At 46.2% G+C, this 25,806-nt stretch overlaps 1 protein-coding gene across 1 annotated transcript in view; it reads right to left on the bottom strand.

Annotated features, from left to right (window-relative positions):
- Positions 1-25,806, bottom strand: part of CFAP61 (cilia and flagella associated protein 61) — a gene marked incomplete at both ends in the record, with an annotated part of 250,940 nt that overhangs the window by 66,343 nt on the left and 158,791 nt on the right. The window contains 2 exons of the mRNA XM_080930962.1: positions 4,888-5,180; positions 21,169-21,343. Coding sequence (XP_080787088.1) covers positions 4,888-5,180; positions 21,169-21,343 — 468 coding nt within the window. The remainder of the gene's footprint in view (positions 1-4,887; positions 5,181-21,168; positions 21,344-25,806) is intronic.

Here is a 25,806-nt window from a genome sequence, read left to right as displayed (position 1 = left end):
AGAAACCCAAGACCCATGGCTCCTAGACAGGAACAGAAAACATTTGATGTTGGCTAAAACACCAATTTCTGTTTGTTTGTTTTTTTAAACCTCTATCTATCTATCTATCTATCTATCTATCTATCTATCTATCTATCATCTATCTATCTACCTATCTATCTATTTGTGTGTGTGTGTGTCTATGCATGTGTGTGGAGGTCAGAATTACTATATATTAGTAGACATTCACAGGTTTTGAGATACGGTCTCTGACTGACGTGGAGCTCATAGTAGGCTGGGTTACTATGTGACTAGTAGTAGCCAGTGAGTGGTCCTCGTGACTCTACCTCCCCAGATCCAGGTCTATTATCACTGGTCTTTTGTTTGTTTGTTTGTTTTTCTTTCACTAGTTTCAAGGCAGCTATGTGTCTGGAATGGTGGCACAGTGCCTTGAAACTGGCTCTTCCACCCCAAATAACTATAAACTCTAGTCCAAATGGAAGGTCTGTGACCAAGAGTCCTGACAGCTATTTAAAGTCTGGGATATTGTGTATGACCATAAAAAACTGAAGCAATGACCAGCATGGGACTAATTCCCCATATTTGGAAGCTTTTAAAAGAGGGAGGGTTATAGGCATTTTACGATAAAATAAAAGAAAGAAAACCTCTAATAAAGAAAGAGTTGGTAAATTTTGAAGTAATATCAACAGATTTTTCTGGTTATAAGAACAAAGAGAAGAAATTCTATTAAAACAAGCACAGCTTTAAAGCCTCGGGAAACACTATATATAATTAGGGATATAATTAAAGTATAAGGGAAGAATGGGGACAAACAATGGCCAAGAATTTGCCAAAATTTAGTGAAAGCCATGGATTTATAGATTCAAGAAACTCAGTGAGCCACGGCTAAGATAAAACTTAAAACATAATAAATATAAACCATTTACTGCATCAGTGATGTCCAGAAGAGAAAGAGAAAGTCCTGAGGCCACACACAGGAGATGACAGATAACATCCAAAGGGGACAATATCTTCAACACTGACTAACTTTTAAGTCAAAACGCTACAATATGGAACAAACTCAAAGTTGGAGAGACACCTGTTAGCCTCAAATTCCAAATTCAGTAAAAATAAGCACATTTTTTTCAATTAGTATTTACAAATATTTATTTTATCAGACTGATCAACATGAAGCAGTGACAGAAGGTGTTAAGGTGAAGGGAGATCAATAATTTCTACAAAAATGAGACAAATATTTGTACAGTAAGATAGGTTTCTTCGCTCTTTAAAGCGTGAAGCTTGGGGTGGGTATCAGTCGGTAGCGTGCTTGCCTAGAACATAAAGAGCCCTAGGGCATGAATGGAGAAAGATTGGGGTTAGAAGCAGAAGGATCAGGACTTCAAGACCATTCTCAGCTACACAGAGAAATGGAAGCGAGACTACGGTCTATGAGACTCTTCCCACCCACCCCCCACATCCAAACCCTCAAAATCTCATCCTGAGATCAGCAGAAGTGGGTCACTCGCCCCTGCCCTAGGCTTGCGTGTCCCAACATGTCTCTGTACCCTCACCTTTGCTGCCAGAAGAGGTCATGTAGCCCAGTAACCTGCCAGGTTAAAGTTCCTCTCCCATTATAAGGTCAGCATCTGGTACGCCTTCTTATGCTAATGAGGCAACTCCAGCACCCTGGCCAATGATGTATGCTCACTTCCTAGTCCCTACTCATCCCCAGTCCCTGGGTTTAAATAACCTTTGGCCCCCCCCCCCATTAAAATGAGCTATCACACACAAGCTGCCTCTGGAGAGCTGTTCCCTTCACCACCCCTGAGGTTCTTGGCACCCAGGACCCACAGGTTGTGAATGGGCAGGGAAGAGGAGCCCGAACAGCACGGAATATTCCATTGTGATAAGGTCACATCTGACGAGGTAGATATCAACGTTGTAATAGCAAAGCAAAGAAAGGAAAAGGAAGTAATTAAAGAGAGAAACAGAAACTCCCAAAGTAATGAGAAATTTTTAATAATGTTTCTCCTAGTAATTACTGTATTTAGTCCCAACCCTCTGGTGAAATACAGTAAATATTAGTGAAGGGAATCCAGCACAGTATTAGCCACACAGAACTAATTGTTATTTACAGAAACTACATCCAATAGCTACTGAATACTTACTATTGCATGTACACAAAATTCTACATTCTCTCAGACATAAAATACATCCTCATTCTTCTTAAAGGGTTGGATAATCATAAACAACAGCACTGAATTAAAATAAATGAAAATATGCTTTGTAGGAAACCATGAAATATGAAAACAAATGATACATAGTCCATGGTCAGTGAAGAATCATGAGGAAGGCAGACAAATCCGAGACATTACAAAACCAGAAAAGAGGACAGAGTATTAGATCCAGTGCAGACAGAAGGAAGAGGATAGTCACAGGGACCAAAACCAGTGGAAGAGAAAATGAGCTGCCTTTACTGAGAAGTAGGCTTTGATTTTTATCTTTGAAAAAGGAAACATCAATAAAATCGGCAGGTCTCCCTTTTAGACCAAGGAAGACAGAGAGGCCCGGGGACTGAACTCAATTCATCAGTGTCAGAAATAAATGAGGTGGGAGACTTCCAGACAAGATGGCTGGTGAAGCAGAGATGATGATGATGATGATAATAATAATAATAATAATAATAATAATAATAATAAGTCTCTGTTGTGAAGAGAGGAAACAAGTGCTGGAAGCACACAAGGACAAAGGATAAGACAACAAAACGGGGTGCTGAGCAGTACCCATAATGCAGCCTTGGCCCACAGTTCCCTGGGAGGGGGAGGGGAGGGGGAGATGGACAGTCCCAGTCTCAGGAAAGACCTACAGACACTACAATCCTCAAAGCCCATCACCAGTTTTGGGAAGACGATGATTTCTCTGGTACATGTGCCAGTGAGTAGCAATAAATCCTACCTTACCACACGGTGTGACTCAGGGTATGGTGGGATGCTTTCTTGAAAGATAAACCGTTGTTAAAAACTGAGCTGCACCAAGGGGACCTCAGTTCTGCTGTCAGGGTCCAGTGGGTGAGGGAAGACCCAGAGAGGCAGCCGTGGGAGAGCAGGAGAGAGGGAGGCTTACTTGGGGAAGACAGGAGGTAGGTAGCCGGAGGCTCCGCTCACACTGGGCCATGCACAGGAGAGACACCATCCTCAGTGGTCAAGGATAGATTGGAACAACTGAGGATACCCTGCGGTTTCTGGGCCTCAAACGTGTTAATGTGAGAAGTGTCAATCTCTGACGTCACGTCTCTGCAGTCACGGTTGCAGAGACTGAGATGTTTAAAGGTCCAGAGAGGTACTTGGTTCCCACAGTGGTGTGCTTGCATAAGACCCATTAAAATCAGAAGGTCCTGGAAGCATGAAGATGGGTCCCAAGCCCGGACTGATTCCCCCCACCCCCCCCCCCGCCAGCCATTCAGTGCCAGACCTTAGGCCCACCTGCTTGGCCAGGCTAGAGCTGTGGCCAATTCTCTGCTGCCTCTGCCACTGGCAGACCCAAGCAAAAGCTTCAAAGGACGTTTCCATATGATTCCAAAGTATCTAAATGGGGGGGGGGGGGAGGCCGAGGGCCTTCTGGAGAAACAGTATCTAATGAGATGTTTTGAGAGGTTTTCTCATTGCTAGATCCTTAAGCCACAAAGTCTGGGACCTATCTGGTGTTCCATAAACTCTGTGGAGTGAATACGTGAGCCTGTGTGTGATGAGCAGATTCGGAAATTTCTAAGGACCTCAGGTCTCATTGGGCCCTGAACATGCCCTCCATGAAGGAGTGATGTTATCCGAGCTGGTTTCTTAGGTTCCGTGATGGTAGGAAGGAAACCAGGCCCAGAGAGCTACGGGTGAAGCTTCTGACTGTGAGAGGCATGGAGCTACAGATAACCCAAAGCTGGCTGGCCAGTGGTAGCGGCTTTAGGGAAAGAAAGGGCATCATGGCTAACTCAGCTGCAGCAGCTCTCTGGTCAATGGGCTCCACATCTGGCCATTTTCAGGGTCCTGGACCTGCATGCTCATTAGTAGGGCTGCTGTGACTTTAAACCTGAGGTTAGCCATGACCTGGGTTCCCTTTTGTGTGTGTGTGGGGGGGGAGGGTGTTATAAGAAATCAGAAGAGGGACAACCCTTTTCCAGCATCTGCTCAGTGAGGTTGATTCCCTTTTGATGTACAGACAGAATGACTGTCTGTAGGGAGAGTGTGGCTGCAGACAAACTGACTGCTGAGCCCTGGTCTAAGGGCCTCACCCCAGCTCCTTTCTCATTTGCTCTTACAGCTGTAATGGTTGCTTAACGAAGCCCAGGCTCGAGAAGATCTCAGCTGAAGTTGATCCAGCATCAATAGCCAGAAAAGCAAATGCCCCTCCTAGGTGGTTCCAGCTCTGTCCACTGTTGTAATTCAGTTACACAAGAAATCTGTGGGAACTGCCTAGTTGGGCCAAGCCAACCCCTAGAGCAGAGGCAAAAATTGACACTAAATTGTTTTGAGTCACTGTGTTGGTAGTAGCTTCTTGCTTTTGGGGAAAGTCAGCCCCAATGGTATGAGAACAGACCCCAAGTCAGTAGCTGTAAATTCTGTACTGCAATCTCTCAGAGTCCCTAGTTCCTGGGAGGTTAGTGCTCCCCCTAGGCTAATGGTTCTCAACCTTCCTAATGCTCGGACTCTTCCATTCAGACCCTCCTGTTTCCGTGACCCCAACCATAAAAGCATTCCGTTGCTACTTTATAGCTGTAAGTTAGCTACTCTTATGAATTGTGAAGTAAATTCATCTGATGTGATGGCTGTTTGATACTCGACCCACAAGTGGGGTCTTGACCCACAGACTGAGAACTGCTGCCTTAGGCCGGCAGTAAGCGTGGCTCACAGGACTCACTGAACACTCCAGTCTGAAAGGCTTGGTGGAGGTGGTGAAGCAGGCGCTGGAGATAGGATCCGGGTCCTGGCCGTGGTTCCACTGAGCCAGCAACGCGTCCGTGTAGACCGTGACTCCAGCAGCACTGAGCGCATCGTCCACGGCGCTCTCTATGTCGTAGTTGTTGATGCAGGTTATGTTTGATTCGGCAGGGGGATGAACAAAGTAGATGCAGCTCCCCTTCATGCCCATGTGTAGGAGTGTCTCCACTGTTGTGTAAGCATCGATTGTATTCCCATAGACAATGGCCTTCCCTAGAAAGAGAGGGAAATGCTAAGACATACAGCTAAAAAAAAAAAAAAACCTTATTAGTCAAATGCTAATAATGCCAAATTGCTCCCTCTAACCCTTTCATTTCTCAGCTGCAGGAAGCCAGTACTGTTACCTAGCAACAGCGACCAAGATAATTTAGTAAAGAATTGGCACAAAACATCCCACAAAGTAGTCAAGTACTTCTAACACAGAAGTAGGACATTCATTGATGTTCCTATAATTTGAAAGTTGAAATTATGCCGGAGGAAATGGTCTAGAATAAAACCTTTTATCTTGTTTTTGTTCCCTATTTGCTATACTTATTAAAGAAACAAAATTGCTGAAGTCTGCCATGCATACAACTTCTGGTGAACCAGGAAAGGACACTGGCAAAAAACACGCTCACATGTGGGATGCGACCAGGAAGGTTTTAATATGTAAATGTTGACCTGGGTTGATTTCAAGGTATTTCCCTTCATTTTTCAGAACCAACAGTTAGAACATTCTGCTTTCAATGGGTAATTTTATAAACATTCAAATTGCTAGTTTTAGAATTTAATGTGTCGATATCTAGCTAGAGGGACTTATTTTGCTTAGTAAATATAAAATCATAAAATGAGCGTGAAAGAGCTCCCTGCAGAACGTTCTGAGGGTGGCAGCCAAAGCCAAGTATGTATGTTTCATTATGAATGTTAATTTATTATTTTGCAAGTTTTAAGACCTGTAAACTAAATGTGTTTTCTACTGTTTTTGACATTGAATTGGTATTTTTTTTTTTAAACGTTTCTTTACAAAGAAGAAATGCCTGTAGACTCGTTTTTCAGATCTGTTGAAAGAACTGTACCATGAAGTCTACACTCAATGAGTCTCTTGGTTTATTTTTTTTTTTCTTGTGGTTCATACAATGGTATGAAAAGAAAATTCATAAGGCAAACTAAACAAGTGTATTTATTCAATTTGGTTGAATAAATTATGCAAAACCCACTTTCCTTTTTTCTTTTCTTTTATTGAAAATTGTTTTTTTTTTCATACAATATCCTCTGATTACAATTTCTCAGCTCCATCTCCCCAGGATCCTACATCTCCTCTCATCCAAATCTACACACTTTCTGTCTCTCCTTAGACAACAAGTAGGCATCTAAAGAATAACAGTAATAAAATGAACCCAGAACAAACCAGAATAGGATAGAACAAATCAACCAAAGAAAAAGAGCCAAATAAAAAGCACAAGAAACACATACATGCACACACAGATACACAGACACACACACAGAGAGACACACACACAGACACACACACACACACACACACACACACACACGTTTCCTAGGGGAGGAAAGCTTGCTGTCAGCGTAGGGGATACTAGAGAGGGGAGGCAGGAGTTGGTGAATGGGTAGAGGAGCACCCTCATAGAGGCAAAGAGGATGAGGGAGAAGGGGAATGGGATGGGGGGTTTGTGGAAGGGTAACCAGGAAGAGGGACAGCATTTGAAATGTAAATGAATAAAATGATAATAATAAAAAATGAGGTAACTCAGACTCAAAAGGACATGCATGGTATGTACTCACTTATAAGTAGATATTAACCATAAAGTACAGGACAGCTATGCTATACTCCATAGACCCAAAGAAGTCAAACGAGGCCCAAAGGAACATAAAATAGATACTGGAGGTGAATGAAAGGAGGGGTCTGGGTGGAGGGCATGGGGATGGGAATGGGGTGCAGGAATCACATGTAGGGGGAGGCCAGGGAGAGAATGGAAATCAGCATGGGCAGGGGTTGGCATCTATAGAAGTGGGAGGCCCCAGGTGGTCTACTGGGGTGACTCTAGCAGAGACTACCAGCAATGGTAGACGTGGAGCCTGAAGAAGTCACCTCCTGTAGCCAGACAGGATTCTCAGTGGAGGGGTAAGGACATCAACCCACCCATAAAGACCTTCCACTCAAAATGTGTCCTGCCTACAAGATATGTAGGGACAAAGATGGAGCAGAGACTGAGAGAATGGCCAACCAATGACTGGCCCAACTTGAGACCCATCCCATGAGCAGGCACCAATCCCTGACACCATTAATGATGCTCTGTTGTGCTTGCAGACAGGAGCCTAGCATGACTGTCCTCTGAGAGGCTTCACTCAGCAGCCAATGGAAGCAGATGCAGAGACCCTCACCAAACATTAGACCCGACTGGGGAGTCTTATAGAAGACTTATGGGGGAAGTATTGAGGGACCTGAAGAGGACAGGAACTCCACAGGAATTCCGACAGAGTCAACCAACCTGGATCCTTGGGAGCTCCCAGATACCGAACCACCAGCCAAAGGGCAAGTATGGGCTGGCCCTCGGCTCCCTCCTCCTGCACATATGTAACAGACGTGCAGCTTGGTCTTCATGCAGGTCCCCAACAACTAGAGTGGAGCCTGTCTGACCCTGTTGTCTGCCTGAGGCTTCTGTTACCCCAGCTGGGCTGCCTTGTGTGGCCTCAGTAGGAGAGGATGCCTAGTCCTGCAGTGACTTGATGTGCCAGAGTAAGGTGATATGGGGGGGGGGGAAGAAGCTCCCCCTTCTCAGAAGAGAAGGGGATGAGAGGGTGGGCTGCGTGAGGTGAGGACTTGGGAAAGGAGGGGCGGTGGTTGGCATGTAAACTTAATTAATTAATTAAAGTTGTATGAGGAAAAAGAGCTCCAGAAAAGCCACTGAGTTCATTTTGTGTTGGCTATATTTGCTGGGCATGGGGCCTACCCTTAAGAGTGGTTTGTTTCCTCGGCGATACTCCCTTGGATAAAACTAAGTTTTCATTTGCAAGTGGTTATCAGTTGGAGCTAGCTTCAGGTTAGGGATAGGGCATGTGTCTATTTTCCTCAAAGAGCCCATCTGGTACTGTCCTGTGCAGGCCCTGTGTGTGTGCTGCGTCAGTCTCTTGTGAGTCTGTATCCGTACTCCTGTGATTTAGGAAGATTTGTTTTCTTGGTGTCCTTCATCCCCTCTGCTCTTACACTTTTCCACTCCCTCCTTTTCCCTGAGCCCTGAAGGGAGGGGCTTAATGGAGGTATCCCTTTTAGGGCTGAGTGTGTCAAGGTCTCTCCTGGCCTGCATTACTGTCAGCCTGCGGGTCTCTGTATCTGTTCCCGTCTGCCTTAGGAGGAAGCTCCTCTGATGATGGCTGATCTATATAGCAGAATGTCACCAGGAGTCATTTTATTGCTATGGTCTGTTGTAGTAAGTATTAAAAAAAAGGTTTATCTCTTTATCGGCCCCCTGAGGTCTCACTCCTCAGGCCAGCTTTTAGTACAGGGCCACGCGCACCTCTGTCACTCCGTCTGAGCTGTCCCCACGACTCCCTTCCCTTTGCGGTTTTACTCTTCCTGTTACTGTCTCCATCCCAGGGTGTTCATTCACCCCCAAACCCAACACAAGCACAACTCTACAGGGTGTTCGTTCACCCCAAAACCCACCACAAGCACAACTCTACAGCCCAGTAGTTTTTCATTCAGGTTTATGCATTCAATTCTCAACCCACCAACTCTCTCTACACAACAAGATTACATCAAATAGACAGAGATACAAACTGCCCTCTATATGAGATACTAGATCTACTGCAACAATGGCCCTTCAGCATAGCAACAGTGTTTGATTTCCTCCCGTGTCCCTGGCCTACCTGGTCTCAGGATCTTGGCCACCCAAGCAGCGTTAGGTATGGATTCCATCTCATGATGTGAGCTTTCAATCAAATCAGATATTGGCTGGTCACTCCCACAAACTGTGTGCTGCTACTTCTGCCCCAGTGTATCTTTCAGGCAGGCCTCCACTGTAGATCAGAAGGTGTGTAGCTGGGTTGGTGTTAAGCTTTCTCCTTTGGCAGAATGCAGAGTTCCTTCCTTTACCAAGAAGGGTCGAAGGGTCGAAGCCTCTAGGCTGGTACAAGCTTGACTTCAATGAGTTGTCTAGGTGTTGTCTTCAGTAATAGAGCCTCACTGTCAGTTTCCAAAGAGGAACCAATGACCTAGGTTGTTTGGGGGTTCCCATGGGGTCCCCTTGGCCAGCAATTCAATAAGATGTAGCCTGTTCCCAGTACTAAAAGCTTTATTTGGCGATGAAAGATGTCCAGCTGGGGCTGTGTTGCCCTTGTTATTTGGCAACTTAATTTAGATTGCATTCATATATGTATAGTTTTTGAAAGGCTTCTACCGTGTTGGGCTTCCATACTTCCCGTAGTTTTCGATGTCCCCCCCCCCCTGCACTCTCTCCTTTGGCCCCCACTTCATTCCTCCTCTCTCGCATCCTGCCCGTGTCCATCTATAATTATCTATTCTACTCCCTTTCCTGGATAGGTCCCTCCTAGTTTCTTATTCCCTACCCAACCCTCTGTTGTTATACGGATTGTTGTAGCTTACTTATCAATGACTTGACAGCCAACATCCGCATATAAACAAATACACGCCATATGTGTCTTTCTGGGACTGGGTTACCTCACTCAGGATGACTTTTGTTTCTAGTTTCAGCCATTTACCTGTAAATTTCAAGATTGTATTTTCTTAAGTCATATTCTACTGTGTAAAATGCACCATATCTTCTTTATCTATCCACCCATCGATGGATTGTTTCCAGTTTCTGGATGTTGTGAATACATGGCTGAGCAAGTATCTCTGTATGAGGATGAAGCATCCTTTGGGGAAGCCCACATCTAGAAAATATTACTGTGAGCCTCTTGTCTGCCAAGCCAGTGGTGAGGGTGGATCATCCTCACCACCTCTGCCAGGGGCTTCCTACTGGGCTTTGGGGAGCAGGTTCTCACACCAATATGTTTGTGGCTGACAGAGCCAACATTTTCTGTTTACAGTACCGAAGTTCTCATCTGCTGCAAAACAGCCATCTTGGCTGTCCAGCAAAACCAAGAGTGGGCTTGTCAGGAGAGCGAAGGCCTGACCCTGAAACTGTCACAGGTTGTGTCTTTCTCCCCTTTCTAAGCAGACATTCCAAGCAAGCTCATTTTTAGCTGAAGAAAGTGTGTGCGCCCCACAGACCACAGTGTGGTGTTTTCTACTCTCTGCCATGTTAGCTGAGAGCGATTTCACTGTGACCTTTCTGCTAGATACCCAGGGGAAAGGGCAGCTCTGCTGGCACTTTCCAGCCCAAAAGCAATATATTTTATAAGACATATAATTATTTTAGATAAGCATAGTGAAAGTCTAAGCCACGGACTGTTTTGGCTATTATGGGAGTTCTTTTTTTAAAAAATATTTATTTATTTTATGTATATTAATACACTATAGCTGTCCTCAGACACACCAGAAGAGGGCATCAGATCCCATTACAGATGTTTGTGAGCCACCATGTGGTTGCTGGGGATCGAACTCAGGACCTCTGGAAGAGCAGCCAGTGCTCTTAACCACTGAGCCATCTCTCCAGCCCATTATGGGAGTTCTTAACTGTGACAAAATTTTTGAGAAATATCAACTCATAGGGAAGAACGACTTGTTTTGCTGCCCAGTCAGAGGCTTTGAGAGTGACCACTTGGTTCTGTCATCTTTTAGATTGTGATGGGGCAGAGCATCCTTCCGAGAGAAACTACTTCTAAAGCAGTGGCTCTCAGCCTGCTGGTCGTGACCCAACAGGGGTCACATATTAGATATTTACATCTTGATTGCTAACAGTAGTTAAGTTACAGTTATCAAGTAGCAACCAAATAATCTTACTGTTGGGGTCACCACAACATGAGGAACTGTTCTAAAGGGTCACAGCATTAGGAAGGTTGAGAACCATCTCCCAGTGGAGCCATAGGTGATCAAGCCTTTAGCATATGGGCTATTTGGGGGATATAGGACCCAGACTGTAACAGCTTTCTTTTATTTGAACCAACACTCCCTGATGGAGAAATGAGACGTTGGTTTTCTAACAGACAGCTATTGCAACTGTGCCGCATCACAAACCACCCCGAAGCCAGTGCCAACCAGCTGGTGAGCTGGCATCCACTGCTGTGGCTCTGCACCGGAGTTGGGTGTGAATCTGCCCAACATGGGCTTTGTCTTCTGTGAATGGACAACCCATTCCATTTATGACCAAAGGCAAGAGTACAACTGCTTAAATATATTCCCAGCTTCCGCTTACACTACATCCACACCATCCCATGGTCCACAGCCACACCAGAAGCCAGCAGAGCAGGGAAGTGCGTTCTGCTAACACGGGGAGGGGAGGGGCTGGTGCCAGCGTGCTCACACTAAATGGTTACTATCATAGTTTCACCTAAAACTTCAAATATTTTTCATCTGATTATATTTTTCTCGTTACTCAAAAAGTATACTAGAATCTCATTATAATTCGTTCGCATTATAATCAGCCTACGGTACAGAGGCCCAGCCTTCCACAAAGGGGAGACATGCTAAGGGCCTGATGTAGCAAAGCCAGTCTGTTAGGCCTTGCCAGTCCAATCTGTCGCCTTTGAAATGTCTACTCCAGGGGAGTGGGGCATTTTTCTTTCTGTTGTTTCCCTGAAACTGGGAGTTCTTTCTCCATCGTTGCTCACTTTTACTTTGTAAAAAAGTTTCAGATTCAGCCTGTTTCTCTTGTGACTCCAGCGTGCCAGGTACATTGGTTCCATGTGGCTGGGACCTGACCTGACCTGGAAGTGTGGAGATGAAGGGCACGCTCAGAGCCGAGTGTGCAGAAACGCTGGGATCAGACAGAGCGGCGCTGATGCAGCAGTACCAAGTGTACAACACCCCTGAGCCTCACTCAGAGAACCGCGTATACACGGCAGAGTGAGCTCATCTCAGTGCTCAGTGTAGGCAGTAGCGTCAGGTGTAGACAGCCCTGAGGATGACGGGTGCAGACAGCCCTGAGGATGTCAGGTGCAGACAGCCCTGAGGATGTCAGGTGCAGACAGCCCTGAGGATGTCAGGTGTAGACAGCCCTGAGGATGTAAGGTGCAGACAGCCCTGAGGATGTCAGGTGCAGACAGCCCTGAGGATGTCAGGTGCAGACAGCCCTGAGGATGTCAGGTGCAGACAGCCCTGAGGATGTCAGGTGTAGACAGCCCTGAGGATGTCAGGTTGCCAGTTTCTGCACACACTGGTCAGTCGTTGATAAACGTTGGACTAGAAGAAGGCTCTGCCAGTTTCCTCTAGATTTCACCAGGAAGAAAGCTTTGCCAGTTCCCAAGGGTCCGAGGGATCGGTGTCCTTGGCCTAGGGAGGCCTGAGTAATAATAGCACAGGTCCTCTTTCTACTTAGTTACTGGAGCTCCCTCCACTCCCCGCTCTACCTGTTGCCACAATAAACTGCTCAGGAGGAACCAGTCCACTGGAGGAAGGACTCCTGCCTCGGCTTCCTGATGGGGAAGGAGTAAGACCATCCGCAGTGGTGCGTGGCGTGGCCTGCTCCTATGTCAGTGAATGAGGCCGTGGAGGGGGTTTGGGTTGGAATCTGTGCTGGAGTGTAACTCATGAGGAGTGGGGCCCCCCTTCATTAAATTACAGGCCTCGGAAGGAAGTCAGGGTCCCAGAGGGCAGCCCCGAAGGTGACTTTGGAGCAAGAAGGAACAGGAGGACACTCTCCTGCTTGGAGGCAGCTGTCTTTCAAGTGAGCCATACAAGCAGCTTCCCAGAAGATGGGGAGATGGGGGGGCCTTAGTACTGACCACCCAGACGGAGGGGAAGCCCGGAGCACAGGTGATGCAGCTCAGACCTGTGTGGACCGCCTACCCCTCACTTCAGACTGATGGGAATGTCTGGAAAATGTGCCTTGTCTCTAGGACTCTCTTTAGGGCAGGAGTGAACACTCGGCAAGTGTGGCAGGGCCACGCCTTACACTCCTGTGAATCTCAGCTGCAGCAGCCAGGCAGGAGGGCCCCAGACTTATGGAGGGAGAAGGTCTCAGTTCTGTCTTCCTGGTCCCCTCACATGTCAGGGTAAGACGCTTTGTAGGAAGGGACAGCTAAGCTAATCTTTTTATTAAGTTCAAGGAACAACATGCACGTTCCCCCCCTCCCCTCCCCCAGTCAGACATTTACCACAAAAGTAACAGAACAACCTTTCTAAGAAATCATTTCAGGAGAGGCCAGGAAATCTCTGTTCTTCTGGCTCAGACACTCGGAGAACCTGCTTTGTCCCAGCTCAGGAGCTCAGTGACCCCCCCATTTGGCACCCAAACAGGCAAAGGAGGCTTCTAGGAGAGACTCCAGCTAAGGAAGAAAGGAAGGACACCCTGACCTGGAGTCTGACTGCAAACAGGCAGCTCAAGAACTCAGAAGAAAAATGAAAAAAAATTCTTTGTATGTGGATTAGACAAGATCTTCTTCCAGACTCTGTAGCTGAGTAAGACCCTCCCAGGTTTCGGGGTTGGGCTTTTTCATTGTTCTTTGTTTTTTGAGACAGGTTTTCCTGAATGCTGGGACTATAAGTGTGTACCACCACACCTGATTTATGTTCAGTTTTATTGACTTAATAATAATATTTATTATAATAATATAAATTGTATTTTTTTTCTGAAATGTGTGGGCACATGGGTGTCAAGGCATGCATGCGGAGGTCAGAGGACAGCGATGTGGAGCCAGTTCTCTCCTCCACCTTAGGTTCCGGGACTCAAATCAATGTCACCAGTTGGTTCACAGAGCCCTTCACCCTCTGAGCCATCTCTCTGGCCCTATTCTGTCCCATTTTAACAAAGACTTCTATTTCCTTAGTCCACTTCAAAAGAGACATATGGTCATTCTGTACGACCTCTTCATCCCCAGACAGGCCTGGAAGATAGGTTTCATTGTTATCCTCACCCCACCCCACCCCCACAGAAAGCAGAGCGGGGAGGTCAAAGTCACACCGCAGCCAGCGGGTAGGCCCGGAGCATGCAGACACAGTGAGTCTGCTTTCTGTCCAGCACCCACAGCCTGCACTGTGTCCGCAAGTGGATACGTGACCCAGGAATTAATGATACTCTAACTGAAATTTTATCTGTATGAAATCAAGAACTTGCTAGTTAATGAAAGAATTTAAAAAAAAATCACAGGATATTACAGAAAAAAAAAAAAAAAAAAAACACTTGTTGACAAAGCCTCTCTCGCCTACAAACAGACAATACTCTTTCTGCTTTGTGTAAATCAGAGCATAAGGTTTCTCTGACCCCAGCCTGACCTGCCTCATTTTTCCCCTGCCAGACATGAAGGGAAGAATGTTTCGCTGCAACAAAGGTTCTGTCGCCGGTGACTCGTGCACTGGAATTTTAATGTTTGTCCCTCCAACAAGCATGCGTTTAATAAGGCAGTAAACTGTATTTAGCCGCAGATGAAAATAATTCATCCATTCGAAGCCATTTAGGGTGGGTTTGTTGGCTTTGTTTTTACTTTCACCCTTCCTTTTCATTTCCGTGAGAAGTACGGAGGTAAGGGCAGACGAGTCTCAATTAGCTTCAATTAGTGCCACAAACGGTGCCGATGGATCAGTTCCTGGGCTCGGCTAGGACACCCCCAGCTGAACACTCCCGGTTTTGTTTGTACTTGAGAGCACCGTTTGAGCAGTGACGTCACTCTATTCTCCAGAACCCCAAGAGCATAGCTGGGGTAATTGACAACTGTAACTTTAGAGGACAGAAAATGGAGTCTCAGCTGCCTCCAGCATAGCCATCGGGCTCTCCTGTGGGAGCAGAGGACCGTGGTGTCAAACAGCAGCTGGGAGAGGCCCAGACTCTGAAGTGACATCTGCGCGTGTACAATGGACAGTCTACTCCTCCCAGGAACAGTTATTGTTCCTGCTGTCCCCTATCCACTGCCCTTCTACAACAATCACCGTGATGCAGGAAAGTCAAGTCTAGCTCTTCCTGGGACTTAGGAGGTGGACCCAAGAGAGATGGACAAGCCTCCCTACAGCCAGTGGATATGAGGAGTTTTGCACTAGTGTGTGTGTGTGTGTGTGTGTGTGTGTGTGTGTGCGTGTGCGCGTGCAGTATGAATGCAGGAGTGTGCATGCCACAGTGCATGTGTGGAGGTCAAAGGACACTTTTAGAACTTGCTTTCGTCTTTACGCTGTGGGTTCTGGGGACTAAACTTAGGCTGTCAGTCCTGCACAGCAAGAGCTTGTATCTGCTGGCCTCTCTTGCTAACCCATAAACAGTCTCACTCCTTAGAGGCTCAGGCTAACCTGGAACTCTTGGTGATCCTCCTGCCTCAGCTTCTTTTTCTCAGATTCTTCGGCAAAGGGCCCTATCTTTGGCTACTTTCCACTGCCCCCATCACCAGCCACCTGTACACAAGGGGAACTAGTTGAGATTTAAAAAAAAAAAAAAAAGCTATTACAAAGAATTTCCACATTCCTGTATCCAACTCAGCCACAGGGAGCTGTAGCCCATCTTTCTGGAGTCAGGAAGGAACACAGCCTTATTCTTTTTATGACATGTCAGACTCCCTGGCTCTGCCTCAGATACCAACGATCCCACAATTAACTGGAGAATGAACTAGAAGCGGTTGTGCTTCACTGAACCACCAAACGTAAAGATGACCATTTCTGGCTCTCCTGCCTAGGGCTGCGCGACCTCCTCTGACTGTTACCATCCTCGGTAGCCTGATTTTTAGGTCAATTTCTCTCTGCTGACATGCAAATGCAGATCACAAGATCACCTCTGCCGTAGCCCCTTGATCCATCACTCTCCACTGAGTTCTTATTTCTCAGGAACCAGTTACACTTGACCCTGGGCAGACACCTGTGACCACAGCGTCCACCTTCTATGTGCTACTGAACTTTCATCTTCTGCCTTTCACGAGCTGGCTACCCAGACCAAGTATTAGTCCACTGTCTTCTCCCTCAACATAATATTTTATTAGTTATTTGGGAATTTCATACAGTGCCCCCTTATCACACTCACTTTCCATTCCTCCCAGGTCCACCCTCCCACCCTTATGCACTCTCCCCAAAAACCCCACCCAGTTCAGTTTGTGTTCATGGCCAAACTCCCAGGGGCCAGCATCTTAAAGAAAAATGAGTCCTTCACCACCTCCAGTCCCCATCAGAAGCCATCAGCTGTGAAGAGCTACACTTTAGCATCTTTATGACGTCTTTTAAAAGACGCCCTTCGAAAGCTTCCTCACTAAACTGTTTCTTTTGGGAAGGGGCTGGGGAACGAGGTTGTCACACAACGTCTCTCGCTGTCAGCTGTGAGAACTGCAATAGATGTTTCCTTGCCCACAGCAGTCAGCAGCATCTGTCACGGGTATCGGCCTGAAGAGCACAGGTGATGGTCATCAACACGCCCTCTGTTGACAGCATGAGAAACGGGCACCAACATGGCCTCCAGCAGCATGAATTCTTTAGAGAGTTAATTCAGAAAATGAACCATTCTTCATCTTGAATATCTTCTTGTTGCTCACAGTCAGGTTGACTGTGTTGATAGTGTGTCTGGGCAGCGTGTTCAGGTGCAGGACGCTGTGTGAGCTCTAGGCTTCTATACAGCAGTGCCCTGGGCACTATTGGCTGCCCTTCTGATACCCTTAGAATACTCATTGTGCTGGCAACCCAGAGGCAGTGCCTGGCCCACTGTCTTTTGAGAACAATTAAATCTTCCTACCTCCCAACCCAGAATAAACAGATATAAAGCATGTTTATTCTGCCCCTGTTAAAGGGGAGCTCAATGCCTTAATGATCTCCCAGGCTCTCATGAAGGCCACAATGCCTCTACATAAACACACACGTGTGTGCATGGATTTTAATCTTCCATGTGAAACCCAATACCCCTGAGGTCCAGTATGCTCAGCACATGCTGAAATCCATACGCCAAGGACTTCTTCAGGTCACAGCATCTCCATCAGTATGGCCCATTCTGAGACTAGTACTGGATGACGGAAACCATCCACATATATGATATTTCTCTCCAGAAATACATACCTGCCACAAACATTTACATATTCACTTCAAGGACCCATCCTGTGGCTTTTCTTTGCACAAAGCTGAACTGTCAATATCATTATTCTTGTATTTTGAGGTCATTAAATAAAATACTTAGAGACCAGTATTGCCATGTTGTAACAGTGGCTCTGATAACCAGGAAGGCAACTAAGTGACTAACCGGTGTGCAGTGTACACAGATTGGATACACTAGACAAAAGAATGGCTCATGTCCTGGTGAGACTGTATAAGATTTCATTGTGCTCCTGAGAACAGTGTCCAATTTAAAACTGAAGAAATTCCACTTAGTATTTTCATATCCTTTAAAGGTCCCATTCAATATTTGCAGTTAACCAACTGAAAGTGGTAACTGAAACCTTTGGGAAGGGAAAGCAGATAGAGAGAGCTACCGTAACACTTAGAACGGGTGTGTCTACTGAATCCTCTTGTGGCTGAGACACTGAACTAAGGAACAACTCATTTGACTCCTCAAATCCTCCCAACAACCATGTGCGGAAACTATCATCCAGAGTCTAACAAAGGGCTTCAATAACTTTCTCAAGAAAGTGGCGGGGCCCGAAACTGAACAAGCCCAAACCTGACAAAAGTGTTATTCAGTGCAAGGAATTTCCCCGAGGCTGCTCAGCCAGTGTGCATCCTTGCAGGAAAAGCGAAGTTTCATCTTGTTTTATTTATTTTTTGAGTGCCATCAACCTCAGCCAAGAGTCTGTCTTCATCACAACTGGCCACCAATTTCCAGGTGAAGCTGAGAGTCAGAAGTTATGCTGTGACTCTGCTGGTCACACGATGTGCACCTGGAATCCCAGAACCCAGAAAGCTGAGGCAGAGAGAGCAACGGTTCAAGGCCAGTCTGTGTTACACAGCAAGACCCCGTTTCAAAATCCCAAACATTAACACCATGAGCTACCTTCATGAGTACATTTGTAGTCACTGAAACCTTACTGAATATTCACCATATACTAGACTTGGTGTGAGTACAAATGATATTGAAATAAATCACACACACACACACACACACACACACACACACACACACTCCATGCCCACTAGCTAGATGACCAACACAAAATAAACTGAATGGTATTTTTTAATTTCATAATGCTTTGCTAGGCCTTTTTTTTTTTTTTTCACCTGACTATTCTCTTACTTATGTGTATGGTTTCTGATGTTGTGTTTTTATAGTTTGTATGTGTGTGCTTATAGTGATTTTTTTTTCTTTTCTTTTTCTCCTATTTGTTGATTTTGTTTTATTCCAGCTTGTTTGTTTGCCTATTAGTTTTCCAAGGAGAGGGAGAAAGAAGGCATGGGGTTGGATGGGTAGAAAGGAAAGGAGAATCTGGGAGGAGATGAGGGCGGGGAAACTGTGATAAGAATATGTATATGAAACAATGATTTTTAATAGAAAATAAAAATGAAAGTCCAGCGATGAGACTCACAAGAGCTCAGGGAGGAGATAAGATGTCATCGAGGTGACCGGCAGGATGGAGTGCAAATGCTTTCCCGAGGGTCTGCCCTCGATGCAGAGCACGCCATCAGTTGCTGCAAAGACTAGGATTTGTTGGGGGCTCTCAGTTGGGGTCCACGCTGCCTTTGCTCTGAGCTGCACTGTGAGCTCAGTCTGTTGTTGGCTCTTAGCTCCCACATGCAGATACGCTTTCTGTAGCCAACCGGGAGACTATTCCAGGCACCCCTGTCCTGGCATTCAGACTGTGTTCCAGTGATTGATTCTGCATTTTAAGTGGGAGCAGGGAAGGGTCTGGAGGAGTGTGGGTACTAGAGGAAGGGACAAAAAAAAAAAAAAGTTCAAGACCATGGTCTGGGTGGGACTAATTAAAATCATGCCTGAATATGACTTGAATTATGGAAAAAGCTACACACAGAGTTTCCTTAAGGCAGGAGGTAATGCTTTCCTTCTTATGGTTTCACACATGAGAAGTCATTTGAAAAGGACTCTAGACAAAGCCAATTTAACTGGGCTGGACTGGGTTTCTTCAAGCCTGGCCTCTATGGGAAGAACACCTAGCTGGGTGACCTGGGGAAGACAGTCTGTATTTAAGACGAGGAACTGGTTTACACACACCTTATCCTGGCCCTTGAGAGGACAAGAACAGGCTCTCAGAGAAGCTTCACAATGGTAGCAGACAATCCTACATCTCAAACAAACAAACAAACAAACAAAAACCAAGCATGCATGCAACCACACAAGCAAACAACCCAATGGCACTCCTCTTTAAGGGCCTTCCAAAGACTCACTGTTTCTGACAGCCATGTCACAGAAGGGCAGGTTCTTCCCTTACATTTGAGAACCAAGAAAATAAGAGAAGACACTGGAGGGAGACTGAAGTGCTTCTTGCCTGCTACTGGGTTCAACCGGAAGAGCTTGCATGCTGCTCTCAGAGGCTCATTTCTCGGTCAAGGTGTTTCTAGCACCCCAAATACACAACTTTCAAGGTCAAAGCACCGCCCCGTCAGGCCCGTTAGAATCCTTGGGTACACCACATCCTCCGCTTTCAATGAGTTTATGTCCTGCTTTGAGTCTGATAATTTGATATAACTTGCCTCAAGTTATATAGATTAAAGAGGGTTCCTCGAACATGGCTCGTTACCTGGTATTGTAAAGGTTTTCTGGCACCCAGCCATGCCCAGGCATTTGGGCGGCTGCTCTCTTACTGCAGCCTCAGGCGTGAATATCCTCAGTAAAGACTGCATGTCCTTCAAGGCATTTTCTTCCTAGCGTTTTACAATGACCGTGCGCTACCTCTCCTGGATCAGACAATCCCCTGTAAATCCTGAAGCCTACATAGAGATTGTTAAATCTATGGTGGCTATGTTTTTTTTTTTTTTTTAAAGAGTAAGATGATGAAATGAGTTTAAACACAGAAAGAATAGAAATCTGGGAATACTTTATGACAAGTTCTCCATCTGCTTGCTGGATGGATTTGCACACGCCACTCTCCCAAGGATTCCAGACCCACTTGGGTTTACGATGATCCATGCCTGATCTTTAGCTTAATCCAAGCTCCCTGGAAATATGGCAAGAGCCAGATGGCCTTCTGATACTAGTGTTCTCCTGAGTCTAAAAACTTGACGAGGAAAGCCTATCAAAGAAAATAACAGGTCACCTCATTCATAAATTTAGAGACAAACACTCCACATAGTATTAGCAAATAGAATGTAGCAATGGCGTGGATGTTATTTGATACCCATTAACTTTCTTGTCCTGAATACACCGACTGGGGGTTTTAGGAGACTTAAGTCACTAGCTGAAGATCAGAAGAATCTGCATTTAATTCTACTGAGTCAACTGTATTGATGAGTGGAGTAACACTAACATACGAAGATGCTAAACTTGGCAATTTGATGCTTTCTTTCTAGGCACTGAGGGGCCTTTTTGCCTGAACCACAGGTGGGGTGGGACCCAGCCACACGCAGGGTCACCTCTGTTTCCTGGGTTCCGGGTTTCAACCAAAGACCCTTGGGCTGCCAGGCTTGGTTCTGGTTGTTTCACTTGTCAAATAATGTCAATGAAAGCCAAACGAGGGTGAAGAAGATGCTTGGCCAGTGCTTTTGAGAGGCACAGGCATTTATGGAAATGTTTTCCTTTCGCAGTTGGGTTCGAAAAGTGGTTGGCGCACGGGCGCGTCTGTTTGTGGGGAGGACAGAGCAGGCATTGGCAAGAAAGAGAACAATGGGTCCAAAAGGAAGAAAAGGGCCCTTCCAGTGCCGGCCTTTCTTTCTCCTCCTGTGTCTTTTCAGCTTCACAAAGGGAGACATATTTTCCATATAATTGCTAAACATGTTTGCTTATTAAATTATTCTTTAATTAGTTAATGATTTTAGCCATGCTTTGCTCTTCGGATATTCATTTTGTGTAATAAAATAATTATAGATAATTAAACTATCTCAAGCCTTTTTCTTTCCCCCAGAAAACATTCTGGGTATCCAAAAATGACAACAAGTTGTAAATTAATCTGGAAAACAAAGCATGACAGATGAATGATTTGGTTGGAATTAATTAGGCACTAATTATATACTGGAACTAGATGAAGAATGAGTCTCATTATAAAAATAAAACGCTGTTCTGAAAGGCTGCCGTTACAGTAACTTTACCTTCTGTGAGGATGGAGTTGCTTCTCAGCCAAACGAGCGTCCTCAGGCAGTCTTCCTCATCATTGAGAATGAAGAGGTTGGAAGGAACTGTCCCGGTGTACCGTAGCTTACTTAGCTCCATGACCTCTCTGTTGGTCAGGTGTTGCTCAATGTCAGCCCCTGTGGGGCACGGAACCTGAGGCGTATGATGGAGATATGAATCAGAGTTGATAGGGCTAGAAGCAAATAAAGTATTCACAGTGACATTCCATACTGTGGTGTGGCCTTTTCTGTCCTCAGATACACTTAATTAGGTTTTGATAGAGAGGGGAAGAAATAAATAAACAGACGGAATGACCGCTTAGAGAAGCAACTCTTAGACCGAATTGCTTGAGTTACCTAACACTATGTAATCAATTATTCCAAAATTCAGCGGCAGAAACCAGCCGATCCATTCTGACCCATACGGCTTTTGTAGGTCTGTTATCTAGGCAGGACAAGTCAAGGGGCCGCTGCTCTCTGTGATGCGCTGTCTGGGGGCTTGGCTGAGAAGACTCAAATGTTAATGCTGACTTGAGGCTCTGCAGTGGACTCATCTGGGCATAACTATCAGTTCTTTCCCTTTCCCCCAAAGGATATACCAACTATCTCAAGCTAACATGTTGCCATCAACCGTCCTAAAGCTGCTCTCCGCGGTCTGGAATGCCCACTAATAACTTCGGCATCTCGCTCTGTAGGAGCTGAGTCTCCAGGGAAGAGGTCTTGGGAAAAGCAGCTTTACACTAAGCTTCTCTAGCTTAGTCCTGGGACTCCAGAAGTGTCCTCCCCACGAGATTCTGTCCTTCATGGGGAGAGGGGTTAGCTATAGTGGCCTGCCCAAGATCAGGGATCTTTGGAGATGGCAGATATGTGCAGTTAAAGCTGTCTTCTTCGGGTGCCGGAGTCCACCAGTACAGATGGGCCTGGCAGGAAACAGAAGACTGCCATTTACCTAAAAAGCTGCTCACTTTATCAGGGGAGAAACTGTCTACTTCACTGTCCCTCTCCCTCCGTGCCCCGTCTCTCATACAGAGCTTTCCTCTACATGGCTTCTCTCTTGCTGTCGACACAGAGCTTTCCCCTGCACTAAGAAAATGACAACGAAACCCCTATAAATGGCAATGACCAGCACTGGTTCTTCACGTTGAAGACACCCTGGCAACCAGAAGTCATGTGCCTTAGCCAAAACGTTCAGCCATTGCCAGGGATGAACGCAGGCTCAGGATGGCCAAACCCGATTTCTCAAGAAATGTCAAAGCGTTGGGTTTGCATGGAGACTCTTGACTTTTTACTTTTGATTCAAATTAAAACTGAACAAACACAGTTGTTGGTGCCAAATGAAATGGCACTGTTGCTCGAGGTTGCCCTGTAGGCCACTTCTCTTGCCTGCAGCCTGGGGAACTGAGAAAGGCCCGTTGAGCCTTTGGTGGAAGACAGGCAGGTGTGTCCTGTGTGGGATCCACAGGGGGAGACAAACTGTGTGCGAGTCGGGAGGAGTTCAGCAGTGACAGAGGCACACAGTCTGCTTGCAGTACAAGGATCAATCATGACCTTCTTTCCCCTCAGACCCTGACCATAGTCACCGTATAGAATGGGGATGATGGCATGCCACCAACCTTACAGTGACTGTGAGTTTTGCATCAGCCACCTTGATTGTCTCATCAAAAACACTCACTAGCCTGAGGGGATTGTTATCACCCCGAGGAGAGGTGCGGGGCAGTCTGCTCTTCTCCCAGGCCCGAGAAACTACAGTGTTTGTATCTTTCTGGGCAGATGCCCCAACTCTGGGCCATAATGCATGAGCCTTCGTACATAACAACCCCAGAAGGGCCTGAGGGCCGGCTGACCACCTTGTCAATTCCGAGTCTTCATCCTAAGCATCCGGGGGACTCCAAGCCTCTGCAGGGGCTCAGTTTGTTCTTTCTCTTCATAAGTGCAGTTCTAGGAAGTGAATAGAACCACCAGGACTTTCTGTTTTCGTGGAGTGTCCTTTGATAAAAATCGTGTTCAGCAGGGACGGAGTTTGAAGCTGCTATACGCAGGCATCCGGAATTTCACCCTTTGTTCATGTTAATACCTTTCTTTCTCCAGTTTTCCTGTGTTGGGTATTTCTAGTGCTGCTTTTGTGGATTTTCTACAATAGTCTGTCACTGTGTATTTTTCCTTTTAACATTTTAATGTTTTGTTTTTAGTTTTTACATTTATGTGCATGTGTGTGTATCTGTTTGTGTCTATGTATGTGTGTTTGTGTTTGTCTGTCTGTGTATGTCTCTATATGTGTCTGTATCTGTCTGTGTGTGTCCATGTGTGTGTCTGTGTATGTCTATGTGTGTGTTTGTGTGTGTCTGTCTGTGTGTGTCTCTATATGTGTCTGTATCTGTCTGTGTGTGTATGTCTCTCTGTGTGTCTGTGTGTATCTGTGTGTCTATGATTCTGTGTCTGTGTGTCTGTCTGTACGTCTGTGTGTCTCTGTGTGCTCATGTGTGTGTCTCTGTGTGTATGTGTGTGTGTGTGTCTGTGTGTGTGTCTTTGTTGGGGCATGAGTATGTGGAGCCCAGAGCCCTGATTGCCTGGAGTGGAAGTTCCCCGAAGTTAGTTTCGAGCCGCTCAGCACAGGTGCTGGGAACGCAGCTCGGGACCCCCGGAAGGGCAGAAGAGCCGCAGCTCCATGCTCTTAATCACTGAGCCATCTCTCAAGCTCGTAACAGGTCTTTACCTTTATCTGTTTCCCAGGGAGGGGCACGCCCGCCATGGTGCACAGGTGGAGATCAGAGGACAACTCACAGGAGTCAGATCTCGAGTGAGACCATGTGAGTTCCAGGGTTCAAACGCAGGCTGTAGTCTTCGAAGCAAGTACCAGTATTTATGCACGGAGCCGTCCCACTGGCTCCTTGGTGGGCACTTCTTTTAGAAGCATGTATCTCTGTGAGTGTGCGCCACACGTGTGTTGATACCACTGAAGACCAGAAGACAGCATTGGGTCTCCTGGAGCTGGGGTTGCACGTGGTGGTGAGTTTTCCGACGAGAGTGCTGGGCACTGAACTCAGATCCCCTGGAAGAGCAGCAAGTGCTCTTAGTCACTGGGCTGCCTCTCCAGCCCTTAACCGCCTTTTAATTTGAAAAAGGGTGAGAGGTCATTTGATTGCAGCTCATCATGAGAGTGTCTGCTAGAACCTGAATTTCCCCGAGTCACTCTGTCTGTACTCTCTCCTTTACCTTTCTTTTTCTCACCTTTTACCTTGCCCAGGATTTGGCGGGTGAATTTCTTTACCTTGCTCCTTGGCACTCTTTGGCTCAGTCCCTCCCAGCAGAAAGGCTTTACCACCAAAATGCCCCCTTTGGGCTTTGTTGGTTTGTAGACAACGCCTCCTCCTCAAGCTCCGCTCTTCCCGGTGCGGTCGACGTCCTGACCTTTATTGCATTAGTTTGAACTGATGATGATCTTTCTGTTTAGTAGGTATGCCTACATTTTATGGAAACTCTTTATATCGCTGTTTGAAATCATTCATGGGGCTGCCACCTGTGTCCTCTGATGACAGTATAATTCCCAACTCCTTGTTCATGATCTCGAGGACAAATGGGAGCAGAAAAGGACAGGAGACCGTTTTCCTGGGGTCTCACATAGAAAAAATGGCTGCTGCTTGCCTTCTGGGACTGTCACCCCTCCTCTTGGATTCCGAGTCCCTAGTTAGTCCTGTTTTCTCTTCTCATTTAGTGTCAGACCGGAGGTTGTATGTGCCTCTGGTCCGTTTTACTTTTAAGAGGAGCATTTGACAATCTGTTATTTTTTTCTTCTGAAAATTTGTTCACTGCCTGTCCCCAGCGTCCCTGAGACAATGAGAAATGTCCCACTCTTTGACATTTGCCAGAATGTAACTAACTGAGAAGAAAAACAACAACAAAAACCTGTTGCTTTTGCTTGGAACCCATGGGGCAGCTGATTCCTGTCTGGGCTAAGGAGTCGATTCTCGCTATAAGGCTGTCCAGAGAGCAGACACACGCTGCAGCTCCTGGATGACAGGAGGCTTCTGTCCCTTCTGTTGTCCTCACCGGACTCCAGGTCTCACACAGAGACGCTCTCCCAGGGTCTGTTCCCAAGAGGGACAGCAATGTGTGTGTATCCGGCCTTCCCAATCTGTCTGTAGCCAACTCTGTTACCTTCAGCCACACATTTTTTACTTATCTGGTCTGGAGGGTGTGTGCAGATTTGTGTTAAGGCAGTACATGATTGGACAGGAAAGAGATGGGCGGGGAAAGGTTGAGGAGAGGAAGTCAGTGGAGGTGGGAGGTGGAAGGGGATGGCTGAAACTAGCAAGATGGAGCTGGGGAAGGAGGATCTGGATCCAGGTGGTCTTAATTGGAGATAGGTAGATATGAATATTTTAATGTTTCTGTAGGTCTTTTTATCTCATATATATAGGGGCAGTTTGTATCTTTGTCCATTGGGTGTAAGCTTATTGTGTAGTTTGTGGATTGAGAATTTAATACATAAACCTGCTTGAACGGCAACCAGTCTTTGGAGTCATGTTTGTGCCGGGCAGTGGAGAAAAGGAACCTGCAGGGACAGTTGTATCCACGCGGGACAGAAGCAGCAGGGGCGGGTGGAGTAAACCACCTGGG

This window comes from Micromys minutus, assembly GCF_963924665.1.
Source record: "Micromys minutus genome assembly, chromosome: 17".
NCBI lineage: Eukaryota > Metazoa > Chordata > Mammalia > Rodentia > Muridae > Micromys > Micromys minutus.
Note: the sequence above shows the minus strand (reverse complement) of the source record. Positions and strands in the feature narration are given on the sequence as shown.